General features: G+C 40.8%; 2 protein-coding genes across 12 annotated transcripts in view; one reads left to right on the forward strand and one right to left on the reverse strand.

Moving 5' to 3' along the window:
• SGCE (sarcoglycan epsilon) overlaps positions 1-4,798 on the reverse strand; it is a 64,861-nt gene extending 60,063 nt beyond the window's left edge. For 5 of the 11 annotated variants that reach the window (XM_036894517.2, XM_057504526.1, XM_057504525.1 and 2 more), the window contains exon 1: positions 4,599-4,797. In XM_036894517.2, coding sequence (XP_036750412.1) covers positions 4,599-4,707 — 109 coding nt within the window. In that variant the 5' untranslated portion in view covers positions 4,708-4,797. Of the gene's footprint in view, positions 1-4,598 lie in introns of all 11 variants that reach the window. The other 6 variants (XM_036894511.2, XM_057504524.1, XM_036894515.2 and 3 more) reach the window with 3 other exon arrangements.
• A 161-nt stretch (positions 4,799-4,959) lies between these two features.
• PEG10 (paternally expressed 10) lies at positions 4,960-17,224 on the forward strand. Its single transcript, XM_036894527.2, is given in 3 exon segments — positions 4,960-5,210; positions 10,781-12,003; positions 12,006-17,224. Coding segments are annotated over 3 exon segments (2,400 nt in total). The 5' UTR covers positions 4,960-5,205; the 3' UTR covers positions 13,178-17,224.
• Positions 17,225-23,398: the final 6,174 nt, after the last annotated feature.

Genomic DNA, 23,398 nt, shown 5'->3' on the forward strand with positions numbered 1-23,398 from the left:
ACAGTTATCCCTTTTCATGTTATCAATGGATCTTAAAAGCAAGCTCCTAGATCTTCATGAAAGTCTTTCATAAAAATGTTAGAGAAGAGAAGATCCAGGTCAAAGGCTTATGATCCTTCACCAGGGATTACTCCCGGACCCAAGCCCAGGAACTTACAGACCTGGGGGAGTGCTGGTTCAGCCTGCCTCACGCTCACAGAGAAATGCTGCTAGTTCTACACCCCATCTCACACACAAGAGCAGCCTACAGCCTTGACAGATGCTTCGCTGAAAGCCAGATTCACTTATCTTTCAAAACAAAGTGTAAAAAATCTACACATTATAATTAGTCATGTAAAAGATATATGCACACGGAACAAAGACTAGAACGAGGAAGGAGCATGGGTGGGAATGTTTGTTCTAGTCAAACTAGTTACATTGTTTAAAAAAATTGAAGATATGGGGATTTTTGCTGACAGACTTTTGCTTGGAAAGCTGTTCATGTGCAACAGCTTTGAGGGCATTGACACTCTATCTGATCCCACCAATCTGAAAACCCAATAGGAGAAATACTCATTTGAAAAGACTTGTTGATCCTTAGAAACACTAGTTTGTCTTTTTTTTCAATTTCTCATTCCTGTTTTGGCTTAAGTTTCTGGAAATCAGGTTTATAGCAGATGGGAGAATTGGATCCTGAAGTTTAGAAAAAGCCTGGATGTTCTGTGTATGTGTCTGTCCATGTCTGTCTGTCTATCAATCACATTTGTCTCTCTGTGTCTATGGAGAGGTTGGAAAGGATGGAAAAAAAAATCATCATATTAATATTTCTCTGAAGCTCTGGTCTAAAGCAATAATCTGGCCCAACAATCTCTAATGAACATATAAACCCACATCATGTCCTCACCTAGAGTCCTTTTTACACTAATAATAGTAAGAAATAAGATCAGCAACAGAATTTGCACTTTGGTGTTTAGAACTAAGAAAGGGTAAGTTTTAAGAACAGGGATCAGATATAGTAAGTGTGGACAGTTAATAAAAAAGAAAAAGAAAGAGCTGGTTATTTTGGAGAAAATGTGATCTCCAATATCTATCATATTTTTGTTTTTATTTTTAATATTTTATTGTTTTAGAAAAAATGTCTTATCAAAACTATTTATTGATGTTGGTTTTTTCCCTAGAAAATTCTATTTGTAAGCAAAATAAAAATCATTTCATATGTACAGGAATAAAAAAATGCAATGAAATAACCAAAATTTCTTAGAATATCATAAAACAGTGAGATCAGAGGACATCCTCAGTTATTAGAATCCCAAACAATCTGTGTATTTGAGAATTTAACATGTCAGGGTTTCTTCACTGCCTTCAGCATTTTCTTTAGAGAATGGTTTTCCTACGTAGAAAACCACTGTTAGAAACTGGATGCATGTTATCTTTATTTCTTTGAGGTTATCTCAGCAGTTTTCTCTGGTGCTGTCCCTTGCTATTTTCAACATCTGAGAGACAAGTGAAAATTTCACTTTGCTTAGAAATACAATTCGTCCACTGTATTAGAAGTTAAGCTAAATATATGAGGCAAACCAAGAGCTTTTAGATTTATGGCAAACTCTTATAATAAGTGGATAAAATGATCATATCCTAAGTTCAGTTAGTATTTGACAACTGAAAATTTTACCTAGCTTAGAAATAGATCTCCCTACCACACTATGAGTTAAGCCAATGCATGCAGTAAGTCAGCAGGTTCATTGATCCACACACAGCATACTGTCACTTAACATAGATAAAATGTCCAACTAGAAAGTCCAGTTATTATTGGACAAGTAAAAACCCCACTTTGTTTTGAAACAGTATTTTCCCTCTACACTAGAAGTTAAATACAGATAGTAAAACATCAGCTTCATAGAGCCACAGAAAATTTCTCAGAAAAATGTATTTAGATGTCCAAATACACTTCCCACTTATTGACAAAGTAAATAATGAACATTAGTACCTTAATAAATAATGTACGTCAACACCCCTTTTTGCTCTACAAGTAATCTTGTGCATAATAAGTAATAGTCAACACTGGGAACAAATAACTGAGAAAATCCAAAATTCACTTGTAATACTAAATGTCAAAAAGTGTTTAAAATTCTTACCTATAGTTTTAGAGGGAGTTGGTTTTTAATGTTGCTTTGTTGTTTGGGGTAATACAAAAATGTTATCTAAAGTATTTCTCTACTAACATTGTATTTTTGTTTTTATTTTTAATACTATTTTGTTGTCTTAGATTTAAAAAGTTTTATCAACACTGCTTATCTATTGGTCTTATTTCTAAACGAAATAAAAACTATTTCATATGTAGAGAAATAAAAAAATGCAAGGAAATACACCAAAATTTCTTAGAATATGTTAGAATAATGAGATTAGAGGATATCCTCAGTTCTCTGGTTTTAAATAATTATGTATTAATGTTGTTTCAACTTTCAATTAGAAAAGCAATTACTATTCTTTCTTTAAAAAAACTGCAAACTTGTTATTTGACAGTTAAGCCTCCTTGAAAAGAAATGGAGGAAAATTAATTTGATCCCATTTTTAATTTTTAGAAATTACACATATGCAACTCTATGAAATGCATATATGTATTTAGGCACATACATATGCAAAGAAAAAGTCAAAACAGTAGACTCTATAATGTTTACTAGTTAGCTCAGGATGAAGAGGTTGGTTACAGGTGATATTAATTTTCTTTTTGATTTTTTTCCAGTTTTCTGGAATGTTTTCCCTTGAATTTTGTACAATGAATAAAAATTACTTTTAGTATGATAAGAATAATATGAAAGTTTTTTTTTTTTACCAAAAATATCCTGGTTAACATTTTGAAATAAAGTATCAAATTGGTTGAATGTTGTTCAAACTTTGAAAGTCTTTGAGATAGATTTTTAAAATTGAATTTTCCCTGTATCTATACTGGTTTTTAAGTTAACCTTTTTAGAAAAAAAGGATGTGTCAACTAACAACGAGGTGAAGTAACTTTACTGGATAAAAAAAAAAATAATAAGAATTTGACAGTCTGGCGATTACCAAAACAGTACTCTAGCAAACACAAGAGATCCTGAAATTGGTCTATCTGCAGAAAACGGTGAACAGCCTAAAAATTAAATGGCACTTCAAGGAAGTATAATTGTGTTCACCGTAGTTCCTATCTTTCACTGTTTGAAATCTGCACTTCATTTATCTAATGGTTAATATTTTATTTCTGATAAAAAAGCAAAAATCTCAGTAAATGTGCCACCCTTTTGTTTGTTCTTAGAAAGGTTCGCTTTAAGTATGATCCCTACTACCCTGCCATCTACAACGGGTCAAATTCTTATTTATCCTCTAAAGTATAAAATAACCTGCAGCAGTGTTACTAAGGCTCAGTTTTAGCCTTCAAATACTAATGTGTCTCATCAGTGTTTCAGGAACCTCATTCAGCCGTAGACAATTTGGTTTTCCACTTAAACTTCTTTTACTAAAACTATCAACAGATTGTCCATTTTCTCAGAGCCTAACACTCCGAGGCACTTAAAAGGAAATCTGCGTTAAGGCTTTTTTTTTCCTACGGCATCCTTCCTCATCAGTATTTTGGAGTCTTATAACTCAGTGCAATTTTCTGTAATTTAAAATATGTATTTTTATGGGCGTAAGTAAACACAAATATTTATGGCCGACTATCAGCAACAGGCTTGAAAGGCTTAAACGCGCGGTTACCGTGAATAAAATGTATTCATTCACTCTACAAGGTTTAGAAAAATGTAACGTTGCAGGGAGAGCTAGGTCTCTGCGTAAACCACGTAATCACCACCGAAAGCCTAGAGCTGGAAGTCTCCGAAGCCCGCCAGGCACATTGAAGCCATCCACAGCTGCGTTTAATTGTTTTGGCTTTCTCGAAATAGTGCACTTGGTAGGGCAAACGGTACTGTTTGCAGCGTCTCTGGCCCCAAGCTGGGGTTACCGCTGACCTGAATGCCCCGTTTAGCCCTCAGCAATTCATAATCCCGCTTTCCTGCTCTGTAAAACCAAGAAAAATGAGATTTCCGCTGCCGAGAAGTGCACTTAGAAAAAAGGGAGAATTGGATGTTTTAAACGCGTATTTTTGTTCTCTCCCCATCGGATTAAAAAAAAAGAGAAAAACGTGTTTGTGTAGAAGTGGACGCAGCTTGACATCCATTTCCTATGGCTCTCCTCTGGGCCGCAGAGCCCCATTTGCGGGCAATGCCTGCCCCCCACCCCCAGAAAAATGGGCAGTGACCCCCAGCTCTTGCTGCGGGGATCGGGAAAGGTCCACCGCCCCAGCTGGGGAGGGCGGGTGTCGGGTGGGGGGAGGTTAGGAATGTAAATTGGAAATGGAATTTTTGCGCTCTCCATTCAGGGAGGGGCCCGCGGGGGCGCGGAGAAGAAAAGGCCAGGGGTCAAGCCTGGAATGGGACGCACAGGACCTTCGAAGTGGGGTGCTGAGTATCCTGGAGGGGTGGTGCAGGGGGAACGGGGGCAACAAGAGTTGATGCCCCGAAAATACACCCGGTACCCAAAACCCGGGCAGGGGGATGGGGAGGCGGCCTGTTGGCTCCAAGACTTCCAGTCGCGCGCGGGCCACTAACCTGTCAGCAAGAAGGTGCCAGTGGTCGCGGGGCTCATCCTGCGTGTCCCCCGACCCTCTCCCGTCCAAGCACAAGGGTTTCCCAGCTCCCACCACAGGGGCAATTGCATTCTTGGCCTGGCTAGGCCGTCCGTCCTCGATTCTCCCCTCCCCTCCCTTTCTTCTTTCCTTCCAGCTTGGCCAGTTCAGCATCAGCATCCTGCACCCCCTCCTTAATCCCGTACTCCCTCTAGCGGCGGGCCAGTGTAGCATGGCCATGGCCCCAGCCCCCACACCCCATCCCCCCGCCCGCCCCGCTCCCTTCCGCCCCCCTAACCCGCGGAGCACGCTGGGATTTGGCGCCCCCCTCCTCTGTTCAGCCTATATAAGGCTCCCAGTCGGCGCTCCGGGTACACGCGCTTCAACTTCGGTTGGTGTGTGTCGAAGAACCCTGGCTACGCCCTGGGGAGAACAGCAGAGAGGGTCCACCGAGCCTCGCGAAAGGTCCGCTGAGCGGGCTCGCGTCCGGAGCCACTCCGGGCTGCAGAGCACCCAGCGGAACCCACGCGTGGCACAGGTGTGGGATCCCGTTCTTCCTGTCTTCGCAGAGGAGTCCTCGCGTGGTGAGTATGCGGTGAGGATTTTTTTTTTTAAGATCACCTTCATTCCCTGTTTTTATCGGGAGCTGCGGGAGATGGAGTAGTGTCCCTGAGTGTCTCCACGCAAATCTTGTCACGCCTTCACTGGCTGTACCCCCAAAACAGGCTGGAAAACCAAGCCTTCAGGGCTTTGATTTCCAAGACCCAAGTCCAGATAAGGGCTGTAGACCATGAGCTGCAGATGGACCTGAGCTACAGACCAATTTGCAATTTGCTCTTCAAACGCGCTACAAAGTGATACGCACTAAAAACTAATTGGCTCTTTGATGCGCTACAAATTGATAAGCGCTTCAAATGCGCTACAGACTGATGGGTGCTTCAGTGGCGCTAGGAACTGATGAGCGTTTCAGTGCGTTATAAACAGCGATATATGATTCACGCTTTAAATGCGCTACGAAATCTGAGCTGCAGAAGATTAGCGCTATAACGGCGCTTCATTGCGCTACAAGGCACAAGAACTGCAGAGGTACATGAGCTGCAGAAAATTTACACCTTAAAAGCGCTACAAAGTAATAACAGCTGCAGAGGCACACAAGCTACACTTTTGCGCTACAAAAAAATCTAAAGGGAAACGAGCAGCAAAGATTACTCTCTTAGAGACCCCACCCTTTGTCTGTAGCACACCTTTTGGAATGGCTCCCACTCTGTTTTTCTGCAGGACGGTTCTCTGCATGATGGTGCTGTTAAAACAAAATGGAGCCCCAGGCAAATATTAGTGTTTAACATTCTGCGCACACCATTCCTGCTATAGAGTGGAGTGGAGGGGTGCTGAGTTACGTGTAAAAGGGAATCCTATGGTGGCGGCAGGGCAGGCTGCTTTGCCTAGTTGCATTTGATTGAAGTGGTGGTGTAGTTGTAGTGGCGGGAAGTGGTGTCCAGCAACAGTTTGTGAAAACTGTTGGTGCTCCTTAGTATTGGAGGGGGGATTGGATTTGGGGGTGGACTGCTCTTGTTGCATGAAATGAATCTGGCTATTGGAGGCTGGTGGGAGGGGTTTTGGGAGGGGGTGATCCTGGGAGAGGCATGCAGCCAGTCTCGGCCAGCCCCGCCCATTCTAGTGCGCCTTCTCTGCAGTATCTGCTCAAAGTGGACTTAGCGCCTCCCAGCGCCTACTCAGAGCGCGCCTCCTCTGCAGCGCGCCTTCCCAGAGCGCGCCTTCTAGACTTTGCCTCCCAGGCTCCGCCTCCCCCTGAGCCTGCCTCCTCTGAGGCGGTTCCCCTTGAGCCCGCCTCTTATGGGGCAGCTCCCCCAGGCCCCGCCTCTCCCAGAGCCTACCTCCCATGGGGTGGCTTGTCCAGACCCTGCCTCTCCAAAGCTTGGCCCCTCCCTGAGCCAGCCTCCTCTGAGATAGCATGTGGCCCCCGCCTCCCCAGAGCCCGCCTGCACCTGCGCAGTGCGAGACCCCAGCCCCTCCCTTTCATCCCACCTCTGCGCCTGCGTGCCTGCGCGCCTGCGCGCCTGCATTAACCGATCCTTGCTCTACAGCCCTGTTCTGTGGTTTCTCTGCTGAGCCGGCTTTGCTATTTATCCACTAGTGTCTAACAAATATAAGAATAATAAGTTAAAAGAATTAACAACAATAGTAATTATACATGGCGCTTATAAGCACTTTTAATAAGTGCTTTGCATATGTTAAATAACATAATACCCAATTTAAACTCCTGATAGTGGGTTATAAAGGGTGCTTCTAAACTGACACGGCTGGCACCTCTAAGGGCAGTACAGCTAAGAATTTTTACCAGAAATGAAAAATGTTTTAAATATTTGCACACTTAGTTTTGTTTTTTGTTTTTTTTTAAGACACTATGGACCTTTTTGGTAGGAACTACTTGGAGTCAGATTCGTTGATGGGCAAAATGAGCAACTTGGACTGTGTATCATAGGAGTTCTAAGTGGCTTACTGGCGCTGCTGGGTTGGCCTCTGAGAGAGGATAAGGTGTTTATCTGCATGCCTGTGAAACTGGAGTTTTCTTCTTGGAGCTCTAGGGGGTTAGCCCAGCCTACATATTTAGTAATTGTGCCTGGCCCATGGTAGACATTAGTTAAATGTGTTAAATAACCAGAGTAAGTTGGTTTATTCAGTGTCTTCCTTAGTGTTTTCTGGCTTCTTGCTCCTGGCTTTTTCCTATGGTGCTTTGCTGTGCTGGGTTGTCCAAAGTATTGCTTACCTTATCTCACATTTAACAGGATCTGTTTTAAAAATGCATTTTAAACTCCAATAATGTAAGCTGTAATTATAATACATAACAACTAATTTAATTTAAAATATTCAAAATAATTAGCTTTTTTAAAACTAAAAAGCAAAAACTAAGTTGGAGCAAGTAGATGATTTAATGGTGTGGAATTTTCATATTTAAAATTTGTGTAAAGTAACAAACTGGTCACATTACAAAATACAGATTGAGGACCTTAGCTGGCAATATTAAACAGCAATATGAAACATTTATACCTTACTGCCAGTTAGGTATAAATGGAATTTTTAAACCTGGTTCCACATATTATAAGCCAGGATTTTGTTGCAGGGGACTGTGCGAGCTTTGGCTCCCCAAAATCTCACACATCACCTCCCCACACCCCAACAAGTATATAATCTCCAGATGACATATGCTTATAATAATTACAGCTTTCATTAAGTTCCCACTCCCTTTTTACCCATCTTGACACCCTGACCCTCCTTGTCATTGGAAATTCTGTTTCTACATTTTAAAGAAGTTCAAAACAATGGCAAAAATGTGCACATTAATATAATTTGCAATTCACATATAGTGCATGGTAAGAAAATAGGACATTTGGAAATGTAAACAAGAGTTGCTTAATGAAGTGTCATTTTCTAATGGGATATTTAATGTGTGTCAGTTTTTGGCTACTATTGCTCTTTGGTGTGTTTGAGGGATAGAAATTTTAAGTCATTATGAAGAGTCAAAGATTAATCAAATGTATTTAATTCCAAATGACTAACACTGAACTCTCTTTACACTCTCATGTGTAAAGATGGCATCTGTCCTAAGTGGCATAGCTTTATGCCATGGGTCCTTCCTGGTTTTAGGAATGGGGCCTTTTGACCCTGCCTCCCCAATCTAGTCCCTACTAAGGGAGGTGTCTAAGGAGCCAGAATTCTGTAATTCAAATCACAATGCTCCTATTCCCGTGTTAACTGATGCTCCAGTTGGGGTTAAAACATTTTTAAACTTTACACAACACTGACTGTTAACCTGCCTGCCCACTACCCTATCTCTTTTAATGGTTAAACTACTCTGCTCTGAGCAGTTGTCTCTTTTAGGATCAAGAATCCCACCCCCAAATGAAAAATCCTGGGGATGGGGGCTGGAGAACTGACACTGGTAAAGGTCAGGGGGTCTCAAACTGGTGACCTTGCGGGCCAAGTAAGGCCCTGAATTTGTTTGAAGGGGTGAGGTGGGGGATGCATCCTGAATTAGAGTTGCAGCTCCTTATTGTCTTGACTCCAGTCTCTTCTCACTTTTATGTTCCTTTCTGTCCACCAAAAGCATTTGAATTTTAAAAACCTATTGATCTTGTTTCCCCAAACAACAGAGTGATTATTTGCTGATTTCCTAACGTACTATTATTTCTGTCCTATCATTATGTTTTTCAGATGTTAAAACCATCAGACTGCGGCCTCAGTAAAAGCTCATCCCAGTGACTGTAGTGACAGCATGTAGGTTGTTAACCTTCCTGACCTGGGTCAGGCTGTGCCAAGCCATGCTGTGAAGGCCTTTTTAGAAGTCTTGTCTCTAGGTTTTCAAAGTATTAATGTTTAAATGACAGAACTGGCACCTGAGTCACCTGACCTGTGCTTATTAGTTGTTTTTTTAGTGGGACATTAAAACTCTTAATAAATAAAAATTGCATTATTTTGTGACCTTATATTCTGAGTGTCACAAATACAATTGTCTTTAAGGCATTGGGAAAGAAAATAACATAGCCTGTGATGTGTTAATTGTATCTTCTGATTTTTCCTAAACTTTCAGAATATTTTAGAACATATAATCTGAATGTCAGTTATGTTTTGTAGCCTAAATTATTAAAGTAGTAACTCTTAAAATGGCACAGTAAGTTCTGTCCCTTAAGGACTCTGCTTGCTGTATAGCCACTCTTTTAGAGAGGCCATACCAATAGCACAGGGCATAGTGAAAATGACTGTGGGTGGCAGGGGTGGGGCAGGGAAAGGGCCTACAGAATTAAGAGGAGTCTTAAAATTGAGTGAATAGGCATTTTGCCTTTTTTATGTAGAGTTTTTAAACTTGAACACTTCCCTAAAGTTTTCCAAATACGAGAATTTGATTCTCATTTAAAAATCAATGAAAAGTTAAAATAATTAATTAACTCTAAATGCATTCAGGTATTACATAGGCACTGTGAAATGATTTATTGTATGTGTGAATTATTATCACCATACCCATCATTAGAATATTTAATCTTCCCCCGCCCCCAAACACATGTCTACTCACCCCTAGGAGCACAGCCCAGTCATGCTCTAAATTATGAACTTTTGGGTGGAGCTGTGCTGACAATCTTATTTAAAAACTAGAATTGAAAACTGATAACTGATAACAGTATTAAAATAAAAAAAAAGGATGCTCTGGATTTGAGCAACACAGTATTTAAAAAAAAAAATCTGTAGGTGGGAAATGTATGCTGGGGTTGTCACAGTTACAGTCCCTCCCTCTTCTTAATCCCAGTCTCTTCACACAGAAAGTTATTAAATATGCATTATGTGCTTTACCTGCATTATTTAATTACATACTTATAAATTTGAGGTGTTTCTATTATTGGGCTTCTTTGAATGCCCCATTTCAATAGCCCAGCTCCTCTTAGGAGGCATCAATTGTTGATTGACTGCGTAAGGAAGGAAACTAGACACATGTTGCTGTTCAGTTGCATTTCTGTCCCATAGGGAATTCTCTTTGAGAAGCACATTAGGTCAGACAAGTAATTTAGAAAATCCTGTGGTTTTTGTGGCTTATAGTGGTTGTCTTGATAACCAGTCATTCTCTGCAGAGGTGAACCAGGGTCTTGACATTGGCCAGAGGGCCTCCTGCCCCCAGGGTTGATGAATAAGGCATTGCAATTTTAATTCCTTCCTTCTTTTGTATGGTTCACTATTGGCTAGAATATTTGCTGTTTTCAGATAACTTCTCATTTTGGCTTCCTTTATCCTGTGTAAATTTATTAGGTGTTTATCTTTGCCTTGTAAGTTTCTTGATGTATTCTCTCCATACAAAAGTACTTGTTGGGGAGTATCTCAGCATTCTTTTATAGTCAGTAAAGGTAGGCATGCTGTTAGCTATGTGTTGTTGAATTGTAAGGAGCTGGTGATTTTTGAGGTGGAAAGGTCATTTGGCATCAAAAAGTGGAGTATTTTTTGTTACCTATTCTAATTTACTTCTTTGTCTCTTTGCAAGGTTTTTATTTATTAACTCTTAAGCAAGTAGAACAAAGAGGTAGATACCTTAAATGTGAAAATCTTTGTGTTGTGCTGTTTTGAATGCCTATGTTGAATGTGTGCTTTTATCCTCATTTACAGAAACAAAAAGCTTTTGAAAACAAAAAGAAGGAAGGGTGGAAGAGGAGGCCAGGATCCAGGCCTCCTTCCCCACAGGAGTGAAGCTACCCCTGGGAGGTCTCCTCCCGGCCCAACTCTCACCCTGGGGCCCGACTGCCCACCTCCTCCTCCTCCTCCTCCCCCCAACGGCCCCTCCTCTGCTTCGTCATCCTCCTCCTCTGCTTCATCCTCCTCCTCCTCCTCCTCCTCTTCCTCCTCCTTACGCCCAGGCCAAAGGGGCCAGTACATCCCCAACCTGGCAGAACGCAGGCGGGACGATCTCTCTGAAGAGATCAACAACCTCAGAGAGAAGGTCATGAAGCAGTCGGAGGAGAACAACAACCTGCAGAACCAGGTGCAGAAGCTCACAGAGGAGAACACCACCCTGCGTGAGCAAGTGGAGCCTGCCACTCAAGATGAGGAGGATGACATCGAGCTCCGAGGTGCTGCAGCAGCGGCTGCCCCACCTACTCCATTAGAGGAAGAGTGCCCAGATGACCTTCCTGAGAAGTTTGATGGCAACCCAGACATGCTGGTTCCTTTCATGGCTCAGTGCCAGCTCTTCATGGAAAAGAGCACCAGAGATTTCTCAGTTGATCGCGTCCGTGTCTGCTTCGTGACAAGCATGATGACCGGCCGTGCTGCCCGCTGGGCCTCTGCAAAGCTGGAGCGATCCCACTACCTAATGCACAACTACCCAGCCTTCATGACCGAAATGAAGCACGTCTTTGAAGACCCCCAGAGGCGGGAGGCTGCCAAACGCAAGATCAGACGTCTGCGCCAAGGCATGGGGTCAGTCATCGACTATTCCAGCGCTTTCCAGATGATTGCCCAAGACCTGGATTGGAATGAACCTGCACTGATTGACCAGTACCATGAGGGCCTCAGTGACCACATTCAGGTGGAGCTGTCACGCCTTGAAGTTGCCAAGTCACTGTCTGCACTGATCGGCCAGTGCATCCACATCGAGAGAAGGCTGGCCAGGGCCGCTGCAGCTCGCAAGCCACGCTCCCCACCGCGTGCTCTCGTGTTGCCTCATATCACAAGCCACCACCAGGTGGATCCAACAGAGCCTGTGGGAGGTGCCCGCATGCGTCTGACCCAGGAAGAAAAAGAAAGACGCAGAAAGCTGAACCTCTGCCTCTACTGTGGAAATGGAGGTCACTACGCCGACAACTGTCCTGCCAAGGCCTCAAAAGCTTCACCGGCGGGAAACTCCCCGGCCCCGCTGTAGAGGGACCTTCAGCGACCGGGCCAGAAATAATAAGGTCCCCACAAGATGATGCTTCATCTCCACACTTGCAAGTGATGCTTCAGATTCATCTTCCGGGCAGACACACCCTGTTTGTCCGAGCCATGATCGATTCTGGTGCTTCTGGCAACTTTATTGATCATGAATACGTTGCTCAAAATGGCATTCCTCTGAGAGTCAAGGACTGGCCAATACTTGTTGAAGCAATTGATGGACGTCCCATAGCATCAGGCCCAGTTGTCCACGAAACCCATGACCTGATAGTCGACCTGGGAGATCACCGTGAGGTGCTGTCATTTGATGTGACTCAGTCTCCATTCTTCCCCGTTGTCCTAGGGGTGCGCTGGCTGAGTACACATGATCCCAACATCACATGGAGCACCCGGTCTATCGTCTTTGATTCTGAATATTGTCGATACCACTGCCGGATGTATTCGCCAATTCCACCGTCGCTCCCACCACCAGCACAGCCATCATTTTACTACCCAGCAGACGGGTACAGAGTTTACCAACCAGTGAGGTATTACTATGTCCAGAATGTGTACACTCCAGTAGATGAAAATGTCTACCCAGACCACCGCCTGGTTGACCCTGCCATAGAAATGATACCTGGAGCACACAGCATTCCCAGTGGACACGTGTACTCACTGTCTGAACCTGAAATGGCGGCTCTGCGAGATTTTGTGGCCAGAAATGTGAAAGATGGGCTGATTACTCCGACAGTCGCGCCTAACGGGGCCCAAGTTCTCCAAGTGAAAAGGGGGTGGAAACTACAAGTTTCTTACGATTGCCGAGCTCCCAACAGTTTCACCATCCAGAATCAGTATCCTCGACTCTCTATTCCAAATTTAGAAGACCAAGCTCACCTGGCTACGTATACTGAATACGTGCCTCAAGTACCTGGATATCCAACATACCCCACCTATGCCACCTACCCTACCTACCCAGTAGGGTTCGCCTGGTACCCAGTGGGACGAGATGGACATGGACGCTCGCTCTATGTCCCTGTGATGATCACCTGGAATCCGCATTGGTACCGCCAGCCGCCAGTACCCCAGTATCCGCCACCGCAGCCACCGCCGCCGCCTCCACCGCCGCCGCCACCACCGTCCTACAGCACCATGTAAATACCGGTTATGCCCTTCAGGATCTGTACCCTCAAAATGTGTCCCTGTCCAGTTTCTCAATCAGTGACTGTGTGCTAATTTGGGCTACTGCATCTTCAGGCCAACTGAGGCACAGTCCTCTCTGAAACAGCTGGGGAAGATCAGGGCCACACTGGACCAGCACACATCCTAAAGCACCTGAAGAAGACTTCCACCATTTTTGGGGGGCAACAGAATATTTACCAACAAATTATCTCTCTACTGCCAATATAACTAAAATTTGTAGTAAGTTTACTTGCCAGCATATCCTGGAAGCCTGGGTTTTACCTACTGAAAGCTCTGTCACCATCTAAAGTATAGGCTGCCAGATTCTTCATTTATCATTTGCAGAGAAGCTGCTGATGCAAACACAGGAAATGTGTTTTCTTTATGGACGGGGAGACGAGGAGGAGGGTATGACTGTTCTCACAGTTGCAGTACTCTATGTCATTGGAAGACCAACGCCTTATTAAGGAAGCGAAATTGTTGGTGCAGTGAAGAATGGCTTCTGTGATCTTTTGCTGCACCCTTACAAACTTCACCATCTTCAAATTCTGCCTTCATGGTTCTGTTAATTCTCAAGGAGCAGCAACTTGATGGTTTCCCCCAGGAGTAGGCAAAACCCCTGCAACAGAAACACCTCCGGCCTGAGACGGAAGCTCCCTCTCAGATGGACTTCTGCGTGTGCCTTTACATCCTGGTGCACATCACATGTACCCAAGGACTCTGGCTTTCTCTCAACACCTTACCATCATCATGCTAGCACTGGCTTCCACATGTTAAACCTGGTAACCAGAGACTATTGGTGGCTCCAGGTGTGTTAGGTATTTGTGAATTGTGACCACCTCTCAATCATGTATGAAGGTTAATGAGTGCAAATCAAAAGGACTCTTAATCTGTACCCAACTCTTGAGAGACCCTAAACTAATGTTACCACCTTGTCCTCGTACTTCAGAAAGAATTTTCAGAAATGTTGTTAATTATCTGGAAGAGCACCAGCTGAAGTTTTGGAAGCATCTATCCATATCTGTCTCCATATGCATTTGGGCATTTCATCTTCAACCTCCTCATTAGACTGTAGCATTAGGATGCTTAGAGAGGGGAAGTGATTTTAGCACCCAAACCCACACTCTTATGCCTGGGAGGGATGTCTTTGAAGAGAGGAATTAGGGCATTTGTCTTGAAGATAGATATGGACTTCAAATCCTGCCGGGTGACCTGATGGATCAGAGATCACAGAATGAAAAGGGATCCCCTCCAGGGGATGAAGCCACCTCAGAAAGCAATTCAGAGGACTCAAAGCAACAGACAACAAGCGTTGTCAATCCAGTGACATCATCTGGTGTCTCCTGGACGCTTTGGGCTGACCTGGGACAGCCTGACTTCCTTTAGCCTAGTCCCTTGCTACTACCTTGAACTGTTTGTCTAACCTCTCTTTCTGTTTGATTCTTCACTACTGCCATTAACCCTGCAGGATTTGTATCATCCTTCCTGCCTGATGGCTGAGACTCCATTTTGCTGCCATGCACGGAGAAAGAGAGGCAGGCTTCAAGGAGTATGTGTTTCAACACACTCTCTAGTTGCCAAAACAGTTTGAGCAGTAGAAAACAACATGGTATATATTTCAAATTGCCTGTCATGGAGAGGAGTCTAACAGTGAAGTTCCATTTTTCATCAACATCATCTTTCACATGTTCATTGCATCCACCCCTATTCTTGCATGTTTAAATCCCTAACAGTTTTAGCTGTAGGTTACTAGTGTCCTTTAACAGTGTTTTAGAGTGGTGACTGCTTTCAAAAATTATTTCCATTGAACTACAAAGTACTATCCGATTCTTATTGTTAGAGTTAAACTAATTAAAATTGGTAAGTAATGTAGTGTAAAAAATATGTCTTTACTGTGAACTTCTGTTACAACACTGTGAATGAGAGGCTCCTTAGAACTGGAGTATTTGTATAATAGTTCATACTGTTCATCTTCAATCTTCTTTTTTAACATAATACAAAAATTCAATTTTATCAATTGGGACTTTTAAAATGACACAAATTCAAAGAAGAAACCCCATTGGCTACTTAATCCAAAACAGTACTTCCTTTTTTTTTTTCCAGTGGAACAGAAAGCTTGTCAGTCACTCATGTGTTTTAATTAGAGTATTTACTTTTGAAACGGTGCATTTGTGCTTCTGGACTATTTTGAAGCATCACTTCAGTTTACCTCAGATATCAGTCCATCTCCATACCTTTGAATTCAAGTTGTTTCATGTCAAATGTACAGTTGTTAATTGATCTTCATGCTGCAGAGGGCCTAGAAATGAGCCAGCATCTGCAGCCCTGGCATGTGCACATGGACATTTGCCATCACTGCAAGCAAAAGTCTAGAGATGTTGGTGAACAACAACAATAGTCAGGGAGAGCGTGGTGGTGGTGTGGATTGACCACTAATGGATGAAGTCCCTGGCACACATTTGGCTGTTTAGTAAAGCTTATGAAAAGCTTTTGGCAGTGTGTACTATGCTCTATTGCTCAATATACTATCTATAGATGTAGGTGTTAAGGATAAGTAATCTCAAATTCTGTAGGATTAGAATTTATTAAGTTTCCTTTCACTCAATTGCTTTATCTTGTTGCTGTTGATCAAGTTTATGTTAATTGGAGGCTTTAATTTTGGGAAGGCATTTTCAAACAAAAATGACTCTATTCATAAAAGGAAAGAGCAAAGGAATTAAGTACCTAAAGAAGTTAGTAGATAAGGGAGCAAAGTGAAGAAGATAAATCAAAACATCAGAATTAGTGAGCAGAGCCAATAGGTGACCTGTGGAAACAAATTGGCAAAATTGACTTTTGGCCCAAATTTACAGTGCTAATTTAAAAATCAAGAAGCTCCCATTTGTCAGGCAAACCTGGAGAGAACTAGTGAAGATATCATCCTAAGATACTGTAATGGGGTAAGTTTACATACATTTCTGCAAGATCAATTTAGTTTGAACAATGAGGTATTTGTATTAGATGCTGGAAAATGGAGGGTTAGTTTGATTACATCGTGTGAGATAGCATAGTGAACTTGGCAGGTACACACAATAAGAAGAGCACATCTACAAAGTGCAGTCTGGATTTCTCTTTAAGTTTGCAGGTACCTCTTGGACTCCTGAATTGATCCAGTTGTCATCCACCACAGACAGCTAGCATCAGATATGATTCCAAGATTGGCAACAGAGAACACTGTTGGAAAGACCTGGGCAGAAATGAAGGACCACCTGCAGAGATGAAGAGCCCCTTGGGAATTACTGTACATTTTCAATGCACATCTGGTGGGACTGAAAGTTCTTTGTTGTTTCAGACTGTAGAATGATATCGAATTGGTCTGTGGGAAATTGCATTGTTTTTCTTACATTGTGTAATCAGTTTAAGTAATAGAGCTAAATGTGATCATAAGTATTTTAGGGTGGGAGGGACTATTAAGTAATCTTAAGTGGGTGGGATTAGTTTAAAAGCATGATACTATGTTTTAGATTTCTCTATAAGTGGACATGTGTACTTAGTTGTGATCCTTTACCCTGTGATTGCTACCTGTGAAGATTTCAAGTAAACTCGGAGGGAACTGCAGGAAGATCAACCTATTTAGGGTGAATTGGACATGGATAAAACCCTAGTGGGAGAAGTTATAAAGTTGATTGGATAAATAACTTAATAAAGGCTCTGCCCTGGGTGTTAACTCCAGGGATTGTGATTGTGATCAAAGCCTTTAGAGAGTTACAGGATGGATGGATAAAATTGTTGCTGGAAAGAAGTTCATAGTGATGGATGGTAAATATTGATGGGAGTTACAAGTGGTAAGAAAAAAACCCTTGCTTATGCCCCTGTCAGTTTCCCCTTGCCTCTTCTCCCCTACGCCTATGCACCCCTGGCCTACCTCCTTCCCCTTCCCCATCTTATTGCTGTATTCTCTTTACTCTGTATTTCTATTTACTAATGCTGTATTGATGTTATAATAAAAATTCAGTTAATAAAGATTTAGTGGTTAAGTGTAAACTGTCTTGATCATTTCAGCGTCAACTGGGATCAAGGGGTGGGGTGGAGTATGACAGGACAGTGGGCCAAGGAAGAGTGGTCAAAGGTGGAGGATTGGGGAGGGGAGAGAGGCAGTGGGGGGTGGGTCAATGGTGAGGGGAGGGGGATCTGGAAAATAGGGGAAGGGATGGTGGGAGTAAGTGGAAGTGGGCAGGTGGTATAGAGAACACATCAATCAAGCAACCCTATATCAATTAGATTATTCCACCTTCAAAACTTAACATAAAGCCACCCAATTAATACTCTTATTGACATAAAAACTTTTTAAAGATGCAAAACTTTAACATAAAAAAGCCACACAATAGTGAATCTATTGACATAAACCTTTATTTTTAATATAAATTTTACTTGGAATTCTTGAGATTTATTAATAGGAAATTATAAAGACAATGAAGACCTAAGGGAAGACATACCAAATAAAATTAGGTAGTGATTTCTGGGCCATCAACATGCAGGTTTTTAAAATACCAACTAACTAAAAATCATCACACGGTGATTATGAAAGACATCTAAAAAGTGACAAATGAGGTTCATAAGGCATTCAGATTTCAAAACACGATGGCATTAGAGTTGTAGAATAATAGGCTGCATGTAGAAAACCTGGAAAGGGGACTCTTAATGTGCCAAGAGTTGCTGGGTTCATATGATATGGTGGTCACATAAATACATGGTTTATTGGGAAGGATACATGGAAGATGGTGATTAAATGGAAAGATCTGTGGCTAATGATGAAAACACAAAAATTGTCTCTTGTAGGTCGCAGGATGCCCTAAATAGTTGTCCATTCAGCCCAGAATTCATAGGCTTCCATAGTGTGCAGGGTGGTGGGTGGAACTGGGGAAATTGGGAATGGGGGCACTATCAGATGCCTGCTTGGAGTGTTACACCAAATATGGTGTAAAAAGCTATCAACCAAAGCATTTTGAAAAGAAATTGAAATAGGCCATTCATTCTGTTTTGTTATACCTAGACTCTTCCCAATCCTGAGCCCCACCTCTCTCCACAGACGATATGATTAAACAAACCCTAAGGGAAACAAAAATGCTGAGCCTCAATATTGTATTAAATTATACAACTGGTTCACAAGGCTAGTCCAGAACATTAAACTTAAGCAATAATGGCAATATTTGTTGAAACCCATAGCAGTTTTATGAAAGAAGTGGCTTCCCAGAGAGATATTGAGATCTATTTTGTAGCTGTAGAAATTATGTAAGGAATCCCCTTTATCTAGTGTAATTGAGGCCAGTAATTAATCAAAACAATTTAAAATGAGAACCACACTATTTTAATTTAAACACATAAATGTACTTTCACTGGCCAATCTTGATAGAGGCCTATGTTTCACTGAGTGAAACTCTGAGTTAACTTTCTTGCATAAATTATGTAAGTAACAAAAAGTAAGTGACACAACAGTGATAAAACACAACTTTTTAAAAGCATATACAAGTAATTAAATGTGAATGTGGAGAAGCATCCCTTTAGATCCATACCTTAAAAAATACAGTAATGAATTCTAGATAAATCATTAAGAAACGAGAAGGGCTTAATCATAGGGGAAAGTAAATGAAATTATTCATGGAAGAAGAAGAATAAAAAGTAAGATGAATGGTTTTGTGTTCATAAATAATATGCACAACAAAATGAAAAAATAGTTGGTACACACCTATGTAATATGTGATAACTAAGTTACTTACCGAGAACTTGATATTCTCCTGGAGAAATTAAGTAAATACCAAGCTCCCCTACCCCTTGCCCTTAACTCCTTTTCTGGCTGCTTTGAATATAGGTAGAAAGGAATCTGAATGGATATTAATTAACTAAAAAATTGAATATGTCTGTGTGTGGTTTATGTGTGTATTTACTGATTTCTTTCAACGTGCTGGACATAAGGCTGAAGTTTTGGGGACAAAATGCTGGACACAGACTTTGGACTAATATAATGGAAGGACTCTCCAGCCCAGGTACCCCAAAAGCTCTTAGGCACCATAATTGCCCAAGTCATTTGTGAGCAGGCACTATTTAACCACCGTTTTGTGCAGACAATGGGTCTTTCTTAATTTTTGGCACTTTGAGTTTTTTCTACAACACACTTTAAAAATTTTATTTTATCAGTGTTTCACTGATAATTAGAAAGGATCAAGAAGAAAAAGGGAGGCTAGGTGGCACTTTCCTCATGCAATCAAACTCCCTAATTCTATGCCTAGATAATCCTTAGAGTTGACACATGCACATCTAGAATCGCACTTCCTGGTAACCCAGGATAATTTACAGAAAAATATTTTGACCCAAGACAAGCTTAAAGGGAGAGCAAGTGAACCTCTGGAAGATAACTGATTACTGTTTTATATCTGGCTTTTTACATAAGAAAATACTGAACTAAAATTATCACTTTATATTATTGGCTAGTGCTTCTCGAGCAGTACACATCATAAAGCAAGAAAAAAAGTTGGTGGACATTATACCCAGAGCCCCTCATGAAAATTCATTATAGATGAAATTCTTTTAAAAATTAAAACACATAAAATAAATAAAAATATCTCAAAACACCTTTTTTCTATTCTATTTCTAAGAAGTTTCAACATTATTTGAATCTCATTTACATCAACCTGATGTTAGGATAAGTCTAGTAAAATTTAGTACAACATCCTACTTTCTAGGCCTAAATTGACTTCATGACTATGTATCACTCATTTTTATAACTTTGAATCATCTCAGTATCACCCCAAGTTTCATCACTGCCTGTAGTTCTTAAGATTAATCATAGTAGATGATAGCATTTTACTAGCATTAGGACCACAAAATTGGCATATCAATTTACCCTGTCAGTCCAACACTGAAATAATGCCCAATTCTGAGGACTAGGGTTAAACCTTGTTACTAGGTGTTAACTCTCACTGGAATCTATTGTTGGGACTGGGAGAGTGTGCAATAATCACTTCTCTTCTCTTGAAACTCCTTCAGAATGAACACAGAAGTTAGATGTGGACTTAAATGTATTTTTTCCTTTATTATTATTTTTTATTAAGATATAACTGACATATGACATTGGTTTCAGGTGTACAAGATAATGATATGTGTATATATTGTGAAATAATCACCATAATAAGTAGCTAACACTCATCCCATATACAGCTACACATTTTTTTTCTTGTGATGAGACCTTTTGAGATTGACTATCTTACTTTCAAATATACAATGCAGTATAAATAACTATGGACACCATGCTGTATATTATATCCTCAGGATTTATTTATTTTATACCTGAAAGTTTGTATCCTTTGGCTATTTTCACCCATTTTTCCCACCCTCTCATCCCCTACCTCTAGTAACTACCAATTTCTCTTTCATTTCTATGAGCTTTATTTTGTTACAGATTCCACATGTCACTGAGATCATAAAGTATTTATCTATTTTTGTCTAGTTTATTTCACTTAACATAATGCCCTTAAGGTCCATCCATATTATGACAAATGGCAGGATTTCCCTATTTTTCGTGGCTGAGTAATATTCCATTGTATATATGTACCACCATTTCTTTATCTGTTTATTCATTGATGGATACTTAGGTTGTTTCCGTGTCTTGGCTATTCCAAATAATGCTACAGTGAATGTACAGGTGAAAATACATTGTTCTGAGTTAATGTCTTTATTTTCTTTGGATAAATACCCTGAAATGGAATTGCTGAATCATATGGTAATTTTATTTTTAAATTTTTGAGGAAACTCCATACTGTTTTCCATAGTGGCCACACCAATTTACATTCCCACCAGCAGTGCACAAGGGTCCCTTTTCTCTACAACCTCACCAACATTTGTTATTTTTTTGTCTTTCATGATAGCCATTCAAATAGGTAAAGTGATACCTCATTGTCATTTTGATTTGCATTTCCATGATGATTACTGACATTGAGCATCTTTTCACATACCTGTTGGCCATCTGTATGTCTTCTTTAGAAAAATGTATATTCAGATCCTCTGCCCATTCTTTAATCAGATTTTATATTTTGCTATTGAGGTGTAAGAGGTTTTCATATGTTTTGGGTATTAATCCCTTTTCAGATATATGGTTTGCAATTATTTTCTCTCATTTAATAGATTACCTTTTCATTTTGTTCATTGTTTCCTATGATGTGTAGCTTTATTGTTTGATGTAGTCACACTTATTTATTTTTGTCTTTGCTTTTGGTGCCAAATCCAAAAAAAAGTCATTGCCAAAACCAAGGTCAAGGAGCTTACCACCTGTTTTTTTCTAGGAGTTTTATGGTTTCAGCCCTTACACCCAAGTCTTTAGTTCATTTGGAGTTGATTTTAGTCCATGGTGAAAGATAGTGGTCAAGTTTCATTCTTTTGCATTTGGCTGTCCAGTTTTTCCAGCACCATTTATTGATGAGAACTTCCTTTCCTACTGTGCATTATTGGCTCCTTTAGTGTAAAAATTAATTGGCCATATAGGCATGGGTTAATTTCTGAGCTTTCATTTCCATTCCACTGATCTATCTGCCTGAGCTGGGGACAATACCACATTGTATTCATAACTACAGCTTTGTAACATCAAGGAGTATGATGCCTCTAAGCATTGTTCTTCTTTCTCAATATTGCTTTGGCTATTTGGGGATTCTGTGGTTTCATACAAATTTCAGGATTTTTTAAATTATAGTTTCATTGGTATACACTCTTATGAAGGTTTCACATGAAAAATATTGTGGTTACAATAGTCACCCACATTATCAAGTCCCCTGCATACCCCATTTAAGTCACTGTCCATCAGTGTAGTAAGATGCCACAGAGTCGCTACTTGTCTTCTCTGTGCTACACTGTTTTCCCTGTGACCCCCAGACACACCATGTGTACCAATCATAATACCCCTCAATCCTCTTCTCCATCCCTCCCCACCCATCTTCTCAAACCCTCACCTTTGGTAACCCCTAGTCCCATCTTGGAGTCTGTGAGTCTGCTGTGTTTTGTTCCTTCAATTTTGCTTTGCTGTTACACTCTTCAAATGAGGGAAATCATTTGAAACATGTCTTTCTCCACCTGATTTATTTCACCAAGCATAATACCTTCTACCTCCATCCATGTTGTTGTAAATGGTAGGATTTGTTTTTCTTCTCATGGCTGAATAATATTCCATTGTGTTTATGTAGATTGCTTCTATTTCTTGTATATAGATATGTAGGTTGCTTCTATTTCTTGGCTATTGTAAATAGTGCTGTGATAAACATAGGGGTGCATATGTCTTTTTCAAACTGGGCTCCTGCATTCTTAGGGTAAATTCCTAGGAGTGGAATTCCTGGGTCAAATGGTATTTCTATTTTTAGTTTTTGAGGAACCTCCATATCGCTTTCCACAATGGTTGAACTAATTTACATTCCCACCAGCAGTGTAGGAGGGTTGCCCTTTCTCTGCATCCTCACCAGCATTTGTTGTTCCTAGTCTTTTTGATCTTGGCCATCCTAACTGGTATGAGGTGATATCTCATTGTGGTTTTAATTTACATTTCCCTGATAATTAGTGATGTGGAGCATCTTTGCATGTGCCTGTTGGCCATCTGAATTTCTTTCATGGAGAAGTGCCTGTTCATATCCTCCACCCATTTTTTTAATTGGACTATTTACTTTTTGTGTTGAGGCATGTGAGTTATTTATATATTTTAGATGTTAACGCCTTGTCAGATATGTTGTTTACAAATATATTCTCCCATAATGTAGGATGCCTTTTTGTTCTACTGATGGTGTCTTTTGCTATACAGAAGCTTTTTAGTTTGATGTATTCCCATTTGTTCATTTTTGCTTTTGTTTCCCTTGCCCAAGGAGATGTGTTCAGGAAAAAGTTGCTTGTGTTTATATTCAAGAGATTTTTGCCAATGTTTCTTCTAAGAGTTTTATGATTTCATGACTTACATTCAGGTCTTTGATCCATTTTGAGTTTACTTTTGTGTATGAAGTTAGACAGTAATCCAGTTTCATTCTCTTACATGTAGCTGTCCAGTTTTGCCAACAACATTTCAAAAGAGGCTGTTATTTCCCCATTGTATATCCACGGCTCTTTTATAGTATATTAATTGCCATATATGTGTGGGTTAATATCTGGGCTCTCTATTCTGTTCCACTGATCTATGGGTCTGTTCTTGTGCTA

Source organism: Manis pentadactyla, chromosome 7 (genome assembly GCF_030020395.1).
Source record: "Manis pentadactyla isolate mManPen7 chromosome 7, mManPen7.hap1, whole genome shotgun sequence".
Taxonomy (NCBI): Eukaryota; Metazoa; Chordata; class Mammalia; order Pholidota; family Manidae; genus Manis; species Manis pentadactyla.